This window comes from Mytilus edulis, chromosome 3, assembly GCF_963676685.1.
Source record: "Mytilus edulis chromosome 3, xbMytEdul2.2, whole genome shotgun sequence".
Lineage (NCBI taxonomy): Eukaryota > Metazoa > Mollusca > Bivalvia > Mytilida > Mytilidae > Mytilus > Mytilus edulis.
This window is the reverse complement of record NC_092346.1, coordinates 106,710,630-106,731,859: the sequence shown is the minus strand read 5'-3', so window position 1 is coordinate 106,731,859 and position 21,230 is coordinate 106,710,630. Positions and strand designations below refer to the sequence as shown.

Below are 21,230 nucleotides of genomic sequence, written 5' to 3'. Positions count from 1 at the left end.
AAAATAAATTGAATCGACTGAAGTAGACACTTTTAAAAGTATTTACAAAGTGTCCAAAATCTTTCATCAGATGAACCTGAAATTTGAACCAAAATCGGCCCTTACCGAACCTTTACCTGATGGACTATCAACAGAGCATTTCAAACTAGTGCCTGAAGAACTTTTAACATACATGTACAGTGCATATAGTGAACCTTATATTTAAGGATAAAGATCTGCCACAAGAAACAAAAGAAGGAGTAGATTCTCCGGTACACAAGAGTGGGAAAGATAAATTACATCCAGAGAATTATAGAGATATTACAGTAATAATACCTTTCCTACCCTATAAATAGAAGGTATTTAAAAAAAAAAAGGACAGATTAGAACCCAACCTACTGAAAATTCAAAGTAAGCTACAAAGAGGCTTCACTGAAAAAACATCGTCATTGCATGAATACCGCCTTTATTTTATCTGCTGCTGCAGATTTTTACAAAGAGATCCTAGAAGAACTCATATTACTTACACTAGATGGCCAAAAGGCCTTCGATAAACAACATCACAAAATCATCTTTAATCAAAGAGCTGAAAGCTCTGAGGAAAAATGACGCAACTGTGTCTAATATTGGGATATTTGTTATGCAAGTCTTGATTTTCACATAGCGTAATATAGTTTAACATTGCGACATGTCTCGTTAGCATATAATTGATATTCTTATGTGTGTGTGTATGTGAAGTGAAGATGACAACTGGCTGGTTTTTTTTTAGCACAAATAGATAGGTCGTGACTACTGGAATGATCTACCATGAATATCCAATGACTACTGTACATATTAATAAAGACTACATGTACCTGATGAATGATCTAAAGTATTCTAAGTAATGTGATTTTTTTCTTGCAATTACTTTTTCTAAATCAAGAATACAGACTACTCGAGTATCCTTTTCAAACCAAATGATTATGAAAGCCTGTTGTAAGCAAGCTCTTATACCCCACATACGCATTAACTAAGTTACTAGTGACCTAGTTATTTATGTAACTTGAAGTAATTTCTATTTCTGTAGATTTAGACAAGAATATAATATTGCTTTACTAGTTTTATTTCACCTTGAAGATTTGACAAATAGGGATACTCCTTTGATTTTTATTTCATGTCAATCAGGTCGCTTTATATGAAACTTGAAACCACTTCTCTGCAATATTGTTAATTTATAACAACTCTGCCCTTGACCCATATAATTGATATTCATTCTTTAACCATATGTCATAGTCAGTTAGGTTTTGATTTTGCAATCCCATACCACCTTTCAGGTCAAATGTCTGTCTCCATTTAAGTTAATGGCATTGAACCATCATGGTATTAAACACAATTTCAATAGTGATAATGCTGTTATCGTGGATCACCATATATTCAACTTGAGTGGCATTCCTATGGAACGCCATGACTGCCTTATGTTAATGATCAGCATTATATGCGGTGCTCACAACATTATATGCAGTGCTCACAACATTATATGCAGTGCTCACAACATTATATGAAGTGCTCACAACATTATACGCAGTGGTCCAAACATTATATGCAGTGGTCACAACATTATATGAAGTGCTCATGACATTATATGAAGTGCTCACGACATTATATGAAGTGCTCACAACATTATATGAAGTGCTCACAACATTATACGTTTTTTGTTGATGATGGTGATGATCGGTGATGGTGATGATGATGTTTGATGTATGATGAGATGATTCGGTAAACTTCTGGGTTTTTTTTAGCGGAAATTACCGAATACACTCATAATTGATAGTGCCCCGCAAACAAATTGAAACAGTTGTTGAAGTCATGTTATCGAGGCAATTCGATTGAAAACTATATCAGAAAAAAATAACGTCTGCTATTGTCTGCAATTGGACAGATATAATTTTATTAATTTATTGGAAGTTCATTCTGAGGAAAATATGAAACTAAGAGGTGAATGAATGAACTAGTTATGTTCATCGTAAGAAATACGCATGGCATAAAGTAAGTTAAATAATGAAAATTTTAGTTAATGGAATATCGACGGAAAATTTGTATGATATATGCCTCGAGTTCATTTTCTACTGAAGAACTTTAGCAAGGTGTCACTTTATAGACAGTATTAAGTTTTAAAAAGCTTAATTAATTACCTTTTAAATAAATTAGTCAGCTTTTTATAACAACTAAGTGCCATATTACGCTAGCTTATATATGTCATGATAGAGTCATTATTGGCATCGATTTTCAGAATTTGGCATTTTAACATGAATAAGTATCTATGATATGGAGAATGCAGTTTAAAGCATTTTATTGTAGGTGTTTAACATAACTTTACATCAATTATTCCAATTTTTTTTACAAGCTTTTGAGCACGCCAAGCAGTTTATCTTCTAAATATGACCAGCAGTTTTATATAGAGATATAACCTTTCATAAGAAAAATTTACCCTTTCAAGACCCAGTTTAACATTTTCATTTATAGTTCTCATCTCTTATGAAAACTGAGTTTGTGGGGGTGAATAAAACGTTAACTTCTTTTGTTTGTCAGTCTGCACGGTTAATATAATGACCCTAAGGAGTTATTGTCCTTAATAGTCAATTTTTAACAATTTTCATAAAATTTGTAAATTTTTACTAACATTTTCCACTGAAACTACTAGGCCAAGTTCATTATAGATAGAGATAATTGTAAGCAGCAAGAATGTTCAGTAAAGTAAAATGTACAAACACATCACCATCACCAAAACACATTTTTGTAATGAATCCATCTGCTTCCTTTGTTTAAAATTCACATAGACCAAGGTGAGTGACACAGGCACTTTAGAGCCTCTAGTTTGTAGATCTTACTTTGCTGAACATCATTGCTGTTTACAGTATATGTCTATCCATAATAATATTCAAGATAATAACCAAAAACTGCAAAATTTTCCTTAAAATTACTAATTTGGTGGCAGCAACCAAACAACAGGTTGTCTGATTTGTCTGAAAATTTCAGGCCAGATAAATCTTGACCTAATAAACAATTTAACCCTGTGTCAGATTTGCTCTAAATGCTTTGGTTTCAGAGTTATATAAGCCAAAATCTACATTTTACCCCTATGTTCTATTTTTAGCCATGGCGGCCATCTTGGTTGGTTGGCCGGGTCACGCCACACATTTTTTACACTAGATACCCCAATGATGATTGTGGCCAAGTTTGGTTAAATTTGGCCCAGTAGTTTCAGAGGAGAAGATTTTTGTAAAAGTTAACGACGACAGACACAAAGTGATGAGAAAAGAATACTTCTGACAGATATTTGGTTCTCCTTGAAAAAATACTGGGTCATAACAGTCCTGAGTAATCTGAAGATATTTATTTAGAGTCAAATGATCAGAAATGCACAATTGTATATGAGTATGAATCTATATGTTTTAATACGACTGCAAAAAAATAAAAAAAATAATTGTCGTATATTGCTATCACGTCGTCGTCGCTAAAGACCGATGGTTTCTGGATAACAACTTTTGTATAAGTAAATCGAAATCAATTGAACTTTAACACAAGGTTTATAACCACTAAAGAAAGTTTTGGGATCGATTTGGGGGTTATGGTCTCAACTGTTTAGGAATTAGGGGCCAAAAAGGGGTCCAGATAAACATTTTTGTAGTTTCCAGTCCTTAAGTGTATAAATCTCTCTGATATTATACCACAAGTTTCCATACCACAAAGGGATGGTTATGATTTGCTTGGAAAGGTGGGTGGAGGGGAGGTGTTATGTCTCAAAATGTTTAGGAATTAGAGGCAAAAAAGAGAGGGAAACAAGGATTTGTTGGTTAATGGCCAATTATGACAATTTGAAACCAGTGTAAGGAAGGTAATCCAAATATATTGAGATAATCCAAACATGTTTGATTACCTCTCTTTTAAATTATGTGTAAAGAAATTTATTTCTCATATCAGATTTCAGAAATTAAAAAGAAAACTTTTTCACATATTTTTGTTTTGCAAAAAAAGTGGGGGATACATTGTTCTTTTTTTTTTCCGGGTTGGGGTCAATATGCAACAGCATAGTGTATTGCACAAAATCAACAAAAAAAGGGGGGTATTTTATTTTTATTTTTGGAGGGGTGGGGCAATTCGCAACAGCGAAGTGCAAAACCAAAAAAATAAGTATAAATTCAAATTATATATTCAGTTTTAAGTTCTGCAACTACAGTTATTCTGTGTCAGAAACCTATCATGTGTCAAATATTTAATTACATTTCAAATTCAGACCTGTATCAAGCGTGAATAGTGTGTCCATTTTTGTCCAAACGGTTCAGGGTTGGACCTCTGCGGCTGTATCCAGCGTTTGGCGAAGCAATTTATAAAACACTTAAAGTACATACATATTATGTTGTGAATATGATGAAAATGATAATCAAAATTGATCATACTTCTTAATTTCCTTATTTCAATCAGTTTTAAATATTGTTTACTGCCTTAAGGGAGCTACCATTTGATTTTTATGAGGGGGCTAGGATGAAAAATTTTGTCCTGCATTTTTTTTAGTTGTAATCTCTGTCCTGCCTTTTTATTTTTCACTCTATTCGGTCCTGCCTTTTTTTTTATTAGTTTATCCTGACTTTTTTTACCTAAATTGTCATCCTGCTTTTTTTTTTTTTTCACAGTGTCTCATCCTGCCTTTTTTTTTTAACTCAAAACTCCTGTCCCCCCCCCCCCCCCCCCCCCCATAAAAATCAAATGGTAGCTCCCTAATGATAACATGACTTTAATAACTGTTTAAAATTGTTTGCTGGGAATTACCAATTATGGATATGGTAATTTTCCGCTAAAAAACCTTGAAGTTAACCGAATCATCTAATCATACATCAAACATCATCATCACCATCACCGATCATCACCTTCATCAACAAAAAACATATAATGTTGTGAGCACTTCATATAATGTTTTGAGCATTTCATATAATGTCGTGAGTACTTCATATAATGTTGTGACCACTGCATATAATGTTTGGACCACTGTGTATAATGTTGTGAGCACTTCATATAATGTTGTGAGCACTGTATATAATGTTGTGAGCACTTCATATAATGTTGTGAGCACTGCATATAATGTTTGAACCACTGTATATAATGTTGTGAGCACTTCATATAATGTTGTGAGCACTTCATATAATGTTGTGAGCACTGCATATAATGTTTGGACCACTGTGTATAATGTTGTGAGCACTTCATATAATGTTGTGAGCACTGTATATAATGTTGTGAGCACTTCATACAATGTTGTGAGCACTGCATATAATGTTTGGACCACTGTATATAATGTTGTGAGCACTTCATATAATGTTGTGAGCACTTCATATAATGTTGTGAGCACTGCATATAATGTTTGGACCACTGCATATAATGTTGTGAGCACTTCATATAATGTTGTGAGCACTTCATATAATGTTGTGAGCACTGCATATAATGCTGATTATTAACATAAGGCAGTCATGGCATTCCATACATTCCAATATGTGTCAGATTAGAAACCTTTAGGAATGGATCTTATAATTTAATATGGAGCCATAGTATGGGTCCCCTGCTCGGTCATAAAAATAAACAAGCTTGAAACTGAAAGGATACAACGTCAAGCGGCAAAATTTATCACTGGAGATTACTTAGTCTAATCAACTAGAGGCTCTCAAGAGCCTGTGTCGCTCACCTGTTAATGTGTTTACTGATGTCGGCCATCTTCGTTGGTAGGCGGGGTCATTAGACACTTTTTTTTTAAATAGATACCCTAGTATTATGATTGTAGCCAAGTTTGGTTAAATTTGGCCAAGTCGTTTTAGAAAAGATTTTTATACAAGTTACAAAAATGACGAAAAGTTGTTCAATATTGACTATAAAGGGCAATAACTCCTTAAGGGGTCCTCTAACAATTTTGATCATGCTGACTTATTTGTAGATCTTACTTTGCTGAACATTATTGCTGTTTACAGTTTATCTCTATCTATAATAGTATTCAAGATAATAACCAAAAACTGCAAAATTTCCTTAAAATCACCAATTTTAGGGCAGCAACCAAACAACAGGTTGTCCGATTCAACTCAAAATTTGTGAGGGGATATATCTTATTCTGATGGACATTTAAATCTTGAAAGATTTGCCCTAAATGTCTTAGTTTCAAAGATATAAAGCAATAACTGCATTTTACCACTATGTTCTAATTATAGCCATGTCGGCCATTTTGTTTGGTAGGCTGGGTCATCGGACACATTTTTTACAACTATAAACCACAATGATAATTGTGGCCAAGTTTGGTTAAATTTGGCAAGTAGTTTTGGAGAAGAAGATTTTTAGAAAAGTTACAAAAAATGACAAAAAGTTGTTAAAAATTGACTATAAAGGGCAATAACTCCTTAAGGGGTCAACTGACAATTTCGGTCATGTTGACTTATTTGTAGGCCTTACTTTGCTGAACATTATTGCTGTTTACAGTTTATCTCTATCTATAATAGTATTCAAGATAATAACCAAAAACTGCAAAATTTCCTTAAAATAACCATTTCACAGGCAGCAACCCAACAACAGGTTGTCCTATTCGTCTGAAAATTTCAGGGCAGATAGATCTTCACCTGATCAACCATTTTACCCCATGTCAGATTTGCTCTAAATGCTTTGGTTTTTGAGTTATAAGCCAAAAACTGCATTTTACCCCTATGTTCTATTTTTAGCCATGGCGGCCATCTTGGTTGGTTTGATGGGTCACGCCACACATTTTTTAAACTAGATACCCCAAGGATGATTGTGGCCAAGTTTGGTAGAATTTGGCCCAGTAGTTTCAGAGGAGAAGATTTTTGTAAAAGTTTACAGACGACGGACGACGGACGCAGGACGACGGACGACGGACGCCAAGTGATGAGAAAAGCTCACTTGACCTTTCAGGTCAGGTGAGCTAAAAAGGACGGATACGTCTCCTAAATGCTTGCTAAACTGGAACTACAACAAGATCTCCAGACAAGACGAACAAGGCGTTGAAGCCAGAAGTGTATAATTATGTAAAAAGTAGTTGAGGGGCTGATTCTCACTATTGAACCAGACGAATTTCTCGAAAAAGCATGTCCGAAGAGAACCACAACTGCCGTGAAATTCAAAGAATACCACGCAACAAATATTGTGAAAAAGCAAGTGAAGAATAACTGTAAGTGCATTGACATTCCACCAAGTAAAACACCGTGCAATGGGCTTTGCTCATTGTTGAAGACCGTACAGTGACCTATAGTTGTTAATGTCTGTGTCATTTTGGTCTCTTGTTGACAGTTGTCTCATTAGCAATCATACCACATCTTCTTTTTATAAATTCACCTCAATTAAAATTTTAGAAGTAAAACATTTGTAAGGGTTCCGCGGAAACACAGACAGACAGACAGACAGACAGACAGACAGACAGACAGACAGACAGACAGACAGACAGACATGACCAGAACAAACCAAACCAGACCGACGGGACAGAACAGATAGACAGACAGACAGACCATCACTGAACCATGAAAATAAGGTCATCTTCTATGGAGTATGACAGACAGAAACTTTGTAGTATTAGGTATCTTCATACAAGGAATCAGGCATTTAGGTTATCTACCCTATGAAAACATTAAGATTTTGTCACGGTTAACATTGCCACTATTAAACATTAAGATTTTGTCACAGTTAACATGGTCATGGTTAACATTTTTGCGGTTAAGATTGCCACTATTAAACATTTAAGAAATGTATGGTCATTAAATATGAAATCTCAGCTGATTCTCCCTAGAACAATAATACCTCCCTTTTGAAACAAGTTATTCTTCACGTTTTCAAAAATTGTACATAATGGCTGTTTTCAATGACAGACAAGAGGTCAAGTTTGTAGATCCAGGTAGCAAGTCTTATTTTTATTACTATATTACTCACTCTTTATTGCTTCATATCCCTAAGAGTTAATAATAATAATGATCTACTATATTATTTAGGTACCGAAGATTAAAAATGTCATTAGGATTGATTAGGAAATCCAAATAATCATTGGAACACAACCTTTTGTAAATAGTATTTTATATAAAATGTGTTAAAATGAGTTTATTGTGTCAAGATTCTTGTAAAAGCACTGAAGTTGCTGAAGAAATGTCATTATTTGAAATCTGGAGAGCATTTCTAACACGTTCCTCATTGAAGCCCATGTCTATTAAGTGCTGCACCTACAAAATATATAAAGAAAACATTAAACTATTGATCAAGTTAGATACAAATTACAAAACATACTATAAACATGATACACAAGATTAACTGTCAGCTATTCTCCAATCCCTGCTATAAGTGTTTCTGATAAAAGCTAAAAGTAGAAGTGCTATCACCTATATCTTCAATAATAGCCATTTTTATGTAAAAGTCATCATAGATGGGAATACCTGTATGAGTTAACTGGTAATTTCAATAATAATGACATATTTGTAGAGGTTGCCTTGCTATATAAAGTTTTATTCTATTTTTTATAGTATCAAAATAATAGACAAAAATCCTATAATTAGATCTTGACTTGTTGATCCTTTGGCTCCCTAAAGTTTCTTTCTATCAGTTATAGTTTTTAAGATATGAGGCAAAATGCCAAAAATTGGTAAAAATCATAATAAAAGATTGATAACTCCAATAATGATTGGTATGACGATTTAATTAAGCCTTATTGACTTATTTGTAGTTCTTTTCATGTTTAACATTTTTCCTAATTAAACTGTCTCAATTATAGTTTCCAAAATTATATAGACAAAAATGAAACAAAATTGATGAAATGTAACATTTTTAAGGGCTATGGCGCCTGTAAGAATTCATCTGGCAGTTTCAACTTAAATGGACAGCAGGAAGATCTCAACATTCTTTAATTTTCTGCCCCTGTCAATTTTTAATATTGCACCTGAACATCTCTGAAAATTTATTCTTTTATGATCATGAACAAAATTTCACATGTATATAAAGGTGTTTTTGTCGATTGAATGCTTTACCCAACAGCTCCTTTCAAACATATTTTAAAGTAACTGGTTTGGACGTTTTTTCTTAAACTAATGATAATTAGATTCCAAATTAACATAATGAATAAGTTGAAGATAAAAAATAAACCGTTTAGGCCGTGTTCACATTGACCTAAATCCGGTGTTGTGTTAGTGTAACTCACACGTAAACTAAACACAATTGCGTTCCCATTGATAAAACTCAATGTTTACATGTAGTGTAAATCATGTTTTACCTACACACAGTCGATAGTCAATGTAGGCCTTGTGTAGGTTAAGTGTACACAAAACTAGGCATTAAGGACATTAGTTTTATCGTGTATATATTTAAGGAGGAAACTATTTTTGAGTAAAATTGATATTTTTGATAATTATTAGTTGAAACTATTTTTGAGTAAAATTGATATTTTTGATAATTATTTGTTGTCCAAATTTTACAGATTTTTTTTGTTAGAAAAAATTAACGTACTTTATTAACCCCTAATCAAGACTCAAAGCAGCATAATTGCCGAACCCATAAGGCAGCAACCAATTGATTTTCGGGGTGTGTGTGTGTGTGGGGGGGGGGGCTATTATAGACAAGTATAAAACATAAAGGCTAGGGGGTGGGGTGGTGAGCTATGGATTTTGTTTTGGAAACAAAAAATGTTTCAGTTTTTGGCCCTGAAAAAAAATTTGTTTGTTTCAACCTACTGAGCTGCCACTATATATAATGCTAAAATTGATTTCGACTTGTCACCAAAATTTGTCCTGAAAAAAATCAATAGCTCACGCCCCCTCCCCCTCCACAAAAAATGAAGTAAATAGTTGCTGCCTAATTCATTTGAAAAGGTCTTCCCGAATCGACTTGACGTACACAGAAATATTCGCCACTGGTCTTTACTCAAAAAACGATTCACGCATAAATGCATGACTTAAAAAAGTGTGAGGTAAATGCTATGTTTGTCTAGTATCTCAGTTCTGTTAAATAACACGTAAAATAAATTAAAAAAAACGTTACCCTATTCCTTTACCAAATACTCCTCGGAGAAGAAATACCATTTGAAAGAACAGAAAAAATTACTAGAGGCTCTAAAGAGCCTGTGTCGCTCACCTTGGTCCATGTGAATATTAAACAATGGACACAGATGGATTCATGACAAAATTGTGTTTTGGTGATGGTGATTTGTTTGTAGATCTTACTTTACTAAACATTCTTGCTGCTTACAATCATCTCTATCTATAACAGTACTTTCTGTGGAAAATGTTATTGAAAATCTTCAAATTTTAAGAAAATTGTTAAAAATTGACTATGAAGGGCAATAACTTCTTAGGGGGTCAATTGACTATTTTGGTCATAGTGACTTATTTTTAGTTCTTACTTTGCTGTACATTATTGCTGTTTACAGTTTATCTCTAACTATAATAATATTCAAGATAATAACAACAAAACAGCAAAATTTCCTCCAAATTACCAATTCAGGGGCAGCAACCTTACAACCGATTATCTGATTCATCTGAAAATTCCAGGGCAGATAGATCGTGACCTGATCAACAATTTTACTTCATGTCAGATTTGCTCTTAATGCTTTGGTTTTTGAGTTATAAGCTAAAAACTGCATTTTACCTCCATGTTCTATTTTTAGCCATGGTGGCCATCTTGGTTTGTTGGCCGGGTCGCCAGACACATTTTTAAAAGTAGATACCCCAATGATGATTATGGCCAAGTTTGGTTAAATTTGGCCCAGTAGTTTCAGAGGAGAAGATTTTTCTAAAAGATTACTAAGATTTACGAAAAATGGTTACAAATTGACTATAAAGGGCAATAACTCCTAAAGTGGTCAACTGACCATTTTGGTCATGTTGACTTATTTGTAGATCTTACTTTGCTAAACATTATTGCTGTTTACAGTTTATCTCTATCTATAATAATATTCAAGATAATAACCAAAAACAGCAAAATTTCCTTCAAATTACCATTTCAGGGGCAGCAACCCAACAACGGAATGTCCGATTCATCTGAAAATTTCAGGGCAGATAGATCTTGACCTGATGAGCAATTTTACATGTGTCAGATTTGCTCTAAATGCTTTGGTTTTTGAGTTATAAGCCAAAAACTGCATTTTACCCCTATGTTCTTTTTTTAGCCATGGTGGCCATCTTGGTTGGTTGGGTGGGGCACCGGACACATTTTTTAAACTAGATACCCCAATGATGATTATGGCCAAGTTTGGTTAAATTTGGCCAAGTAGTTTCAGAGGAGAAGATTTTTCTAAAAGATTACTAAGATTTATGAAAAATGGTTAAAAATTGACTATAAAGGGCAATAACTCCTAAAGTGGTCAATTGACCATTATGATCATGTAAACTTATTTGTAGATCTTACTTTGCTGAACATTATTGCTGTTTACAGTTTATCTCTATCTATAATAATATTCAAGATAATAACCAAAAACAGCAAAATTTCCTTAAAATTACCATTTCAGGGGCAGCAACCCAAGAACGAAATGTCCGATTCATCTGAAAATTTCAGGGCAGATAGATCTTGACCTGATGAACAATATTAAACCATGTCAGATTTGCTCTAAATGCTTTGGTTTTTGAGTTATAAGCCAAAAACTGCATTTTACCCCTATGTTCTATTTTTAGCCATGGCGGCCATCTTGGATGGTTGACCGGGTTGACGGACACAATTTTTAAACTAGATACCCCAAAGATGGTTGTGGCCAAGTTTGGATTGATTTGGCCAAGTAGTTTCAGAGGAGAAGATTTTTGTAAAAGATTACTAAGATTTACGAAAAATGGTTAAAAATTGACTATAAAGGGCAATAACTCCTAAAGGGGTCAACTGACCATTTCGGTCATGTTGACTTATTTGTAAATCTTTTTTTGCTGAACATTATTGCTGTTTACAGTTTATCTCTATCTATAATAATATTCAAGATAATAACCAAAAACAGCAAAATTTCATTAAAATTACTTATTCTGGGGCAGCAACCCAAAACCGGGTTGTCCAATTCATCTGAAAATTTCAGGGCAGGTAGATCTTGACCTGATAAACAAATTTACCTCTTATCAGATTTACTCTAAATGCTTTGGTTTTTGAGTTATAAGCCAAAAACTGCATTTTACCCAAGGTTCTATTTTTAGCCATGGCGGCCATCTTGATTGGATGGCTGGGTCACTGGACACATTTTTCAAACTACATACCCCAAAGATGGTTGTGGCCAAGTTTGGATTGATTTGGCCAAGTAGTTTCAGAGGAGAAGATTTTTGTAAAAGATTACTAAGATTTACGAAAAATGGTTAAAAATTGACTATAAAGGGCAATAACTCCTAAAGGGGTCAACTGACCATTTCGGTCATGTTGACTTATTTGTAAATATTACTTTGCTGAACATTATTGCTGTTTACAGTTTATCTCTATCTATAATAATATTCAAGATAATAACCAAAAACAGCAAAATTTCCTTAAAATTACTAATTCAGGGGCAGCAACCCAACAACAGGTTATCCTATTTATCTGAAAATTTCAGGGCAGATAGATCTTGACCTGTTACACAAGTTTACATCTTGTCAGATTTGCTCTAAATGCTTTGGTTTTTGAGTTATAAGCCAAAAACTGCATTTTACCCCTATGTTCTATTTTTAGCCATGGCCGCCATCTTGGATGGTTGGCCGGGTCACCGGACACATTTTTAAAACTAGATACCCCAATGATGATTGTGGCCAAGTTTGGTGTAATTTGGCCCAGTAGTTTCAGAGAAGATTTTTGTAAAAGTTAACGACGCCGGACGACGACGGACGACAGACTACGGACGACGGACGCAGGACGCCAAGTGATGGGAAAAGCTCACTTGGCCCTTTGGGCCAGGTGAGCTAAAAAAGGGGGAGGGTTATTTTTTTTTATCTGAGTCAGATTTTTTTTCGCGCGTACGTTTTTATTCCTTTTTTTTCCGATGCTGGTGATCAAATACTTTTTCTTCAATATTTAACACTATAATAAAATTAACGGTACCAATTTTCTTGCACCAGATGCGCATATAATTTATGGGGAAACTCTTGATTCAGAATATTTTTTTTATCATCTGGATGACCATTTTTTTTTTTATCAATTTGGGGATCGGAATATTTCGATTCCCATCCCCCACTCCCCTTTTGAAGTCAAATGGTTGTTCCCTTACCGCTAGAAAAATTTCCCAAAAATTTTGAATTCAGTTCTACGTAATGAACATTTAAATGACATATAGTTTACAAGTGGGAACAAATCTTATGTACAGGTAGCTAAACAAGGTTTATAGATGTGAACAAATGTAATGTGAAACCAGTGTACACTACACTAAACTACTTGTAAACATGTTTACTCTACACGGCGTTTGGTGTGAACACGGCCTTAGATTCTGTTGCAAGGCATTCCAACTAACAAATGTTAAAATTATCAATAAAGTATGACATACATAATAAACAGACCATGAAAAACCTTCATTATATCATTGCTTATTCTTGTCTGTTTAAGTTTATCTTTATGTTTTAAATACGATAAAAGGGCATTGATAATTATGTCCAATCTGAGTAAATTGACCTTTTAGAATTGTCATCGCTGTAAAATATGAGCGTTTCTTGGCCTTTGTACTGGTACATACCTGATCTTCTGAAACTTCTACTGGATTATCATCCTGGTTGTGTCCTGTAAAAATAAACAATACATATGTATGCCTTTCATGTCACAAGTCTCAAAGGAGTAGGTTCAATAAGGCCCTAAATATCCACTTTCTTTTTAGGATTTCTTTACCAATATTACAATGGATCATAGCTAATACAGTGACTAGTTAGAAAACTAGAGGCTCTTAAGAGCCTGTGTCGCTCACCTTGGTCTATGTGCATATTAAACAATGGACACAGATAAATTCATGACAAAATTGTGTTTTGGTGATCATGATGTGTTTGTAGATCTTACTTTTCTGGACATTCTTCTTGCTACAATTATCTCTATCTATAATGAACTTGGCCCAGTAATTACAGTGGAAAATATATTCTACAAATTTGCAAACATTTTTGAAAATTGTTAAAAAATGACTATAAAGGGCAATAACTCCTTAAGGAGTAAACTGACAATTTTGGTCATGTTGACTTATTTGTAAATCTTACTCTGCTGAACATAATTGCTGTTTACAGTTTATCTCTATCTATTATAATATTCTAGATATTAACCAAAAACAGTAAAATTTCCTTAAAATTACCAATTTAGGGGCAGCAACCCAACAACGGTTTGTCCGATTCATCTTAAAATTTTAGGGCAGATAGATCTTGACCTGATTAACAATTTTACCTATGTCAGATTTGCTGTAAATGCTTTGGTTTTTGAGTTATTAGCCAAAAACTGCATTTTACCCCTATGTTCTATTTTTAGCCATGGCGGCCATCTTGGTTGGTTTGGCTGGTCACCGGACACAAATTTTAAACTAGATACCCCAATGATGATTGTGGCCAAGTTTGATTAAAATGGCCTAGTAGTTTCAGAGGAGAAGAATTTTGTAAAAGAATACTAAAATTTACGAAAAATGGTAAAAAATTGACTATAAAGGGCAATAACTCCTAAAGGGGTCAACTGACCATTTCGGTCATGTTGACTTATTTGTAAATCTTACTCTGCTGAACATTATTGCTGTTTACAGTTTATCTCTATCTATAATAATATTAAAGATAATAACAAAAACAGTAAAATTTCCTTAAAATTACCAATTTAGGGGCAGCAACCCAACAACAGGTTGTCCGATTCATCTGAAAATTTCAGGGCAGATAGATCTTGACCTGATAAACAATTTTATCCCTGTCAGATTTGCTCTAAATGCTTTTGTTTTTGAGTTATAAGCCAAAAACTGCATTTTACCCCTATGTTTTATTTTTAGCCATGGCGGCCATCTTGGTTGGTTTGGCTGGTCACCGGACACAATTTTTAAACTAGATACCCTAATGATGATTGTGGCCAAGTTTTATTAAATTTGGCCAAGTAGTTTCAGAGGAGAAGATTTTTGTAAAAGTTAAAGACGACGGAAGCCGCCGGACGCCGGACGCCAAGTGATGGGAAAAGCTCACTTGGCCCTATGGGCCAGGTGAGCTAAAAAGGCTTTTGTTGAAAATTTATCAAGCTTGATACTTTCTGAAATTGTATTGTGATCAAATTTTGACATAATATAGGTTTCTGTCACAAATCTGGTCAAATATTTTAAAATCTATTTCGCAATACTGTGCATTTAAAAATTTCTTTCTGAAACTTGACAAATTTTGAAAACCTTGAAGTACAATTTTAGAGAGATTCTGCACTGAAACACAAGTTATTGTCTGGAAACTAGAAACAGATATAAGAACATGTGGAATGAGTGCCAATTTATAAAAGTAGACCATTATAGGTCAAAGTATGGTCTTCAACACAGAGCCTTGGCTCACACCTAACAGTAAGAAATAAAGGGCTGCAAAAATTACTAGTTTAAAACCATTTACAATAATATTATAAAATAAAGTATTGTGATATCATAAAGTTTCCAAGGAATTATATCTATAACATCTGAATGATTGTAAAAGTAAAAATGTCTACCATGTAGTTGAGAAGAAAAATGAAGAAACTGAAGAAGGCCAACGACTGAACGTCTTGGAAATTGGTTTAATCGAGCTTCACTGATGTGTTTTTTGTAGATGAAACACGCGTCTGGCGTAAATACATAATTTAATCCTGTTATCTATGATGAGTTTATCTACAACAACTGGGTTTGATGTCACTGCTGGTGGAGTTTTAATTCCAAGAGGGTATCACCAGCCCAGTAGTCAGCACTACTGTGCTGACATGAATTATCAGTGATATGGCTATATTTATGAATTAACTGTTTACAAAATTTTTGAATTTTTGAAATACTAAGGCTTTTCTACCTTAGGAATAGATTACCTTAGCTGTATTTGGCTAAACTTTTAGGAATTTTGATTCTCAATGCTCTTCAACTTCATACTTTAATTTGCCTTTTAAACTTTTTTGGATTCCAGCGTCACTGATGAGTCTTTTGTAGACAAAACACACATCTGGCATAAATACAAAATTTAATCCTGGTATCTATGATGAGTTTAATTTAAACTTCATATGGCTCTCTCTTAACACAGGTCAGCAATTTATCGTCCCCTTCTGAAGGACTATCATCCTTTCCTAAAGACCATACTCGCAAATGGTGTCAAGGGAGAGCCGAAAATTAAGTCCCTGAAATTTTCATCTCGGAACAGGAATCGAACCAGGAACCTTTGTGTTATAAGTCCGATGCACTAACCACTACACCACGGCTCTCAACTTATGATGAGTTTATTTAGAGTATGTTTCCTATTGGAATTTTTAAAACAAGGAATTATATTTACACAGGTAAATGAAAATAATTTAGTTGTTAAGTATACAATTTAAAAGGAGAAAGGAAACATTTTTATGAAAAACAAAAACAGAAATGAATTTATAGTTATACAAATCACTTATCACAGCTGGTATATAGAACAGATATAACCCTGAATAAGTAAACACTACATAACAAATAAAATGCTTCACAGAGCACAGTTGGATACAACCACAGAGGTTCAACCCTGAACAGTCATGACAGTTAGAGCAAAAATGGACACAATATTTGCACTTGATATGGTCTGAATAGGATATTCAACACATAATTTCTGACACAGAATAACTGTAGACAAAGAACTTATAATTGATTATATGATTTGAATTTATATTATTTTTTTTTGCTTTTGTGCAATACACTATGCTGTCTCCAATTGACCACCCCCCCCCACCCCAAAAAAAATAATTTACTCACCATTTTTTGGCCAAAAAATGATATTTGAAGAAATTTTCTTATTAATTTTTGAAATCTGAAATGAGAAAAAATTGCCCCCCACTCTATTCATATTTTACACCCCCTTTTCTTTTTTTTTCAAAAATTAATATTCCTAAATCAGCATTAAATTTTAATAGAAACTAGAAAATCGCTTATTCAGGCTCCTTTTTTGCCCCTAATTCCTTAACTGTTGGGACCATAACCCCCAAAATCAATCCTTACTTTCCTTTCGAGGTATTGAACCTTCTTGTATATTTTCATACAGATCTATTCACTAATACATTTTGTTAAAGATATTGTCCGGTAACCAAATATGTCAACAATGACGACAACAACACATTCCAACAATTATTATACAAATCCAAAAAAATGTTTGCGGTCGCATATAAACAAATAACAAATTGACTTACTTCTATGCCTTACTCCAAACAGTTCCTGACCTTCATCTGGTTCATTATCAAATACATCATTATTTAAACCATTACCAAACATTCCTGGACCATTATTCTGGAAACAAAATGTATAACATGCAAGTTTAACAAGAAAAAAACAAATTTATAGCAGAGTATCATTAAAACCAATTGCCGATTTAATAACAATTTTCCAAATATATCTATAATGAATGAAGGATGTGTCCATGCGACACAAATGATGCCCCCACTTGCATATAAAGTTATAAAAGGACATAACTCATGAACTGTGAATGTAACACTACCCAAATGTGTACTTGATCTGAGTTTTGTGGTAATAAGCATTATCGCTATTTCATGCATTTTTCCTTTGATATTTTTTTGTGATAACTTTTCATATCATGCTACTCGCTTGAGACGGAAAATTATCGCTAGAAACTAAGGAGGCATGTGGCGTTGCTAATGAAATTGACATTCTCATCATAAGTAAAATAGGGATGAACAGATTATCATTGGTCATCTCAACTCGATTACTTTTCTCGTTTTCATCTTACAGGCTCAAGTGAGAAAAGCCATCTAGTTATCGTTGGTCATCTCAACTCTATACTTTTCTCGTTTTCGCCGTACAGGCTCAAGTGAGAAAAGCAATCTCGTTGAGACGATCAACCATAATCTATAATTATTTCATAACATTTGGTTGAGGCAAACTCAAGTAAGAGAATGGAAATAAAAATTCAGCCAGATGGACATAAAATTAAATTAGACCAGCTTGTAATAATTAACCAGATGCTCCGCAGGGCACAGCTTTATACGATCGCAGAGGTTGAACCCTGAACAGTTGGGGCAAGTATGGACACAACATTCAAGCTGGATTCAGCTCTAAATTTGGATTGTGATTAAATAGTTGACACAGCATAGGTTTCTGACACAGAATGAATGTGGTCTAATAAACTTGAAATTTGTTTTTTGCCTTTGAGCAATTTACTATGCTGTTGAATATTAATTCTCTCAAAAAAATGTTTGAAGAAATTTTCTTTTTATTTATGAAATCTGAAATGAGAAAAATTGACCCCCCCCCCCCAATTTTTTTTTCACATCCCCCTTTCCCTTATTCCAAAACTGATCTCAATTCAAATTTCTAATGGAGTTTGCAACAATAACTACTCATTTAAATACATCATAAAATATTAAAATGTAAAAAAAAGTGCTTGTTATCACTGAATGGTAAAGATTCTTTTAATTTATCAGTTGGTAGTAAAAGTGAATATACATTGTATATTGTATAAAACAATGATTTCAGTTGATTCAACTACTATTCTGGACAATATAAGATCACTCCAATTGAAAATTTCTTTCTATTGCACAATATTGCGCAATTAGATATTTCTTGTTATTGCGCAATACTGTGCAATTGAAAATACTTGCTATTGCACAATACTGTGCAATTGAAGATTTCTTGCTATTGCACAATACTGTGCAATTGAAGATTTCTTGCTATTGTGCAATACTGTGCAATTGAAAATTTCTTGCTATTGCACAATACTGTGCAATTGAAGATTTCTTGCTACATGTATTGCTGAATACTGTGCAATTGAAAATTTCTTGCTATTGCACAATACTTAATATAATAATTTTGGATCCTGATTTGGACCAACTTGAAAACTGGGTCCATAATCAAAAATCTAAGTACATGTTTAGATTCAGCATATCAAAGAAGCCCAATAATTAATTTTTTGTTAAAATCAAACTTAGTTTAATTTTGGACCCTCTGGACTTTAATCTAGACCAATTTGAAAACGGGATTAAAAATTAAGAATCTACATACACAGTTAGATTCAGCATATCAAAGAACCCCAATTATTCAATTTTTGATGAAATAAAACAAATTTTAATTTTGGGACCCTTTGGGCCCCTTATTCCTAAACTGTTGGGACCAAAACTCCCAAAATCAATCCCAACCTTCCTTTTATGGTCATAAACCTTGTGTTTAAATTTCATAGATTTCTATTTACTTATACTAAAGTTATGGTGCGAAAACCAAGAAAACTGCTTATTTGGGCCCCTTTTTGGCCCCTAACTCCTAAACTGTTGGGAACTCAACTCCCAAAATCAATCCCAACCTTCCTTTTGTGTTCATAAACCTTGTGTTTAAATTTCATTGATTTCTATTTACTTATACTAAAGTAAAAGTGAGAAAACCTAGAAAATGCTTATTCAGGCACTTTTTGGCCCCTAATTCCTAAACTGTTGGGACCAAAACTTCCAAAATTTTAATTTTTGCGGTCGTATAAAAATCTTCCAAAAGACAAACACATCAAAGTCACCACGCTTGTCTGGCTTCCTTTTAAAACAAACCAGCCAAGCATGCTATAATTAAATATCTACTAAAAGATAATCTCACCTGGTCTCTATTTAAATTAAACCATCCATTTTGTTGAGGTTGTTGTTGAAATGTCTGCCATAATAATTGTTGTTCCATGTGCTCCATGTGTTCTTGTCTCTGTATTTCTCTGGTTGCACCAATTGGTTTCTCTAGATCTTTTGGTGGAGAACTCTCAAACAACTTTTGTAAAGTGCATCCAAAAAATTTAGCAATAAATGTTGGTATTCTAAAACTTTGTACTTTTAAGAAATTAGCTTTCCACAGTAACCCTGAAAGCTGAAAAAGAGTATAAAACAATGACTTTTTCATTAAAGTACAACTGACCCTTACTCTACACACTATAGGGGTATTAAACAATGACTTCTTCATTAAAGAACAATTGACCTTCACTCTACACACTATAAGTGTATTAAACAATGACTTCTTCATTAAAGTACAATTGACCCTTACTTTAAACACTATATGGGTATTAAACAATGACTTCTTCATTAAGGTACAATTGACCCTTACTCTACACACTTTAAGGGTATAAAACAATGACTTCTTCATTAAAGTACAATTGACCCTTACTCTACACACTTTAAGGGTATAAAACAATGCCTTCTTCATTTAAGTACAATTGACCCTTACTCTACACACTATAAGGGTATTAAACAATAACTTCTTCATTAAAGTACAATTGACCCTTACTCTACACACTATAAGTGTATTAAACAATGACTTCTACACACACTATAAGGGTATTAAACAATGACTTCTTCATTAAAGTACAATTGACCCTTACTCTACACACTATAAGGGTATTAAATAATGACTTCTTCATTAAAGTACAATTGACCCTTACTCTAAACACTATAAGGGTATTAAACAATAACTTCTTCATTGAAGTACAATTGACCCTTACTCTACACACTATAAGGGTATTAAACAATAACTTCTTCATTGAAGTACAATTGACCCTTACTCTACACACTATAAGGGTATTAAACAATGACTTTTTTCATTAAAGTACAATTGACCCTTACTCTACACACTATAAGGGTATTAAACAATAACTTCTTCATTAAAGTACAATTGACCCTTACTCTACACACTATAAGGGTTTTAAAGAATGACTTTTTTCATTAAAGTACAACTGACCCTTACTCTACACACTTTAAGGGTATTAAACAATGACTTTTTCATTGAAGTACAATTGACCTTTACTCTTCACACTATAAGGGTATCAAAGAATGACTTCTTCATTAAAGTACAATTGCAGGCGCGGATCCAGAGGGGGGGTTCGGGGGGTTGGAAACCCCCTTTTTTTTTGACGATCAATGCATTTGAATGGGGACATATAATTGGAACACCCCCCCCCCCCCCTTTGTCCTGGGTTAGGAACCCCCCATTTTTAAAATGGCTGCATCCGCCCCTGAATTGACCCTTACTCTACACACTATAAGGGTATTAAACAATGACTTCTTCATTGAAGTACAATTGACCCTTACTCTACACACTATAAGGGAATTAAACAATGACTTCTTCATTAAAGAACAATTGACCTTCACTCTACACACTATAAGTGTATTAAACAATGACTTCTTCA

The 21,230-nt window shown here is 33.7% G+C and overlaps 1 protein-coding gene across 2 annotated transcripts in view; it reads right to left on the bottom strand.

Annotated features, from left to right (window-relative positions):
• Positions 1-8,047: 8,047 nt before the first annotated feature.
• Positions 8,048-21,230, bottom strand: part of LOC139518130 (ubiquitin-associated domain-containing protein 2-like) — a 41,796-nt gene continuing 28,613 nt past the window's right edge. For both annotated transcript variants that reach the window (XM_071309819.1, XM_071309820.1), the window contains exons 7-10: positions 19,661-19,918; positions 17,260-17,356; positions 13,634-13,677; positions 8,048-8,207 (exon numbers count right to left, since the gene is read on the bottom strand). In XM_071309819.1, coding sequence (XP_071165920.1) covers positions 8,097-8,207; positions 13,634-13,677; positions 17,260-17,356; positions 19,661-19,918 — 510 coding nt within the window. In that variant the 3' untranslated portion in view covers positions 8,048-8,096. The remainder of the gene's footprint in view (positions 8,208-13,633; positions 13,678-17,259; positions 17,357-19,660; positions 19,919-21,230) is intronic.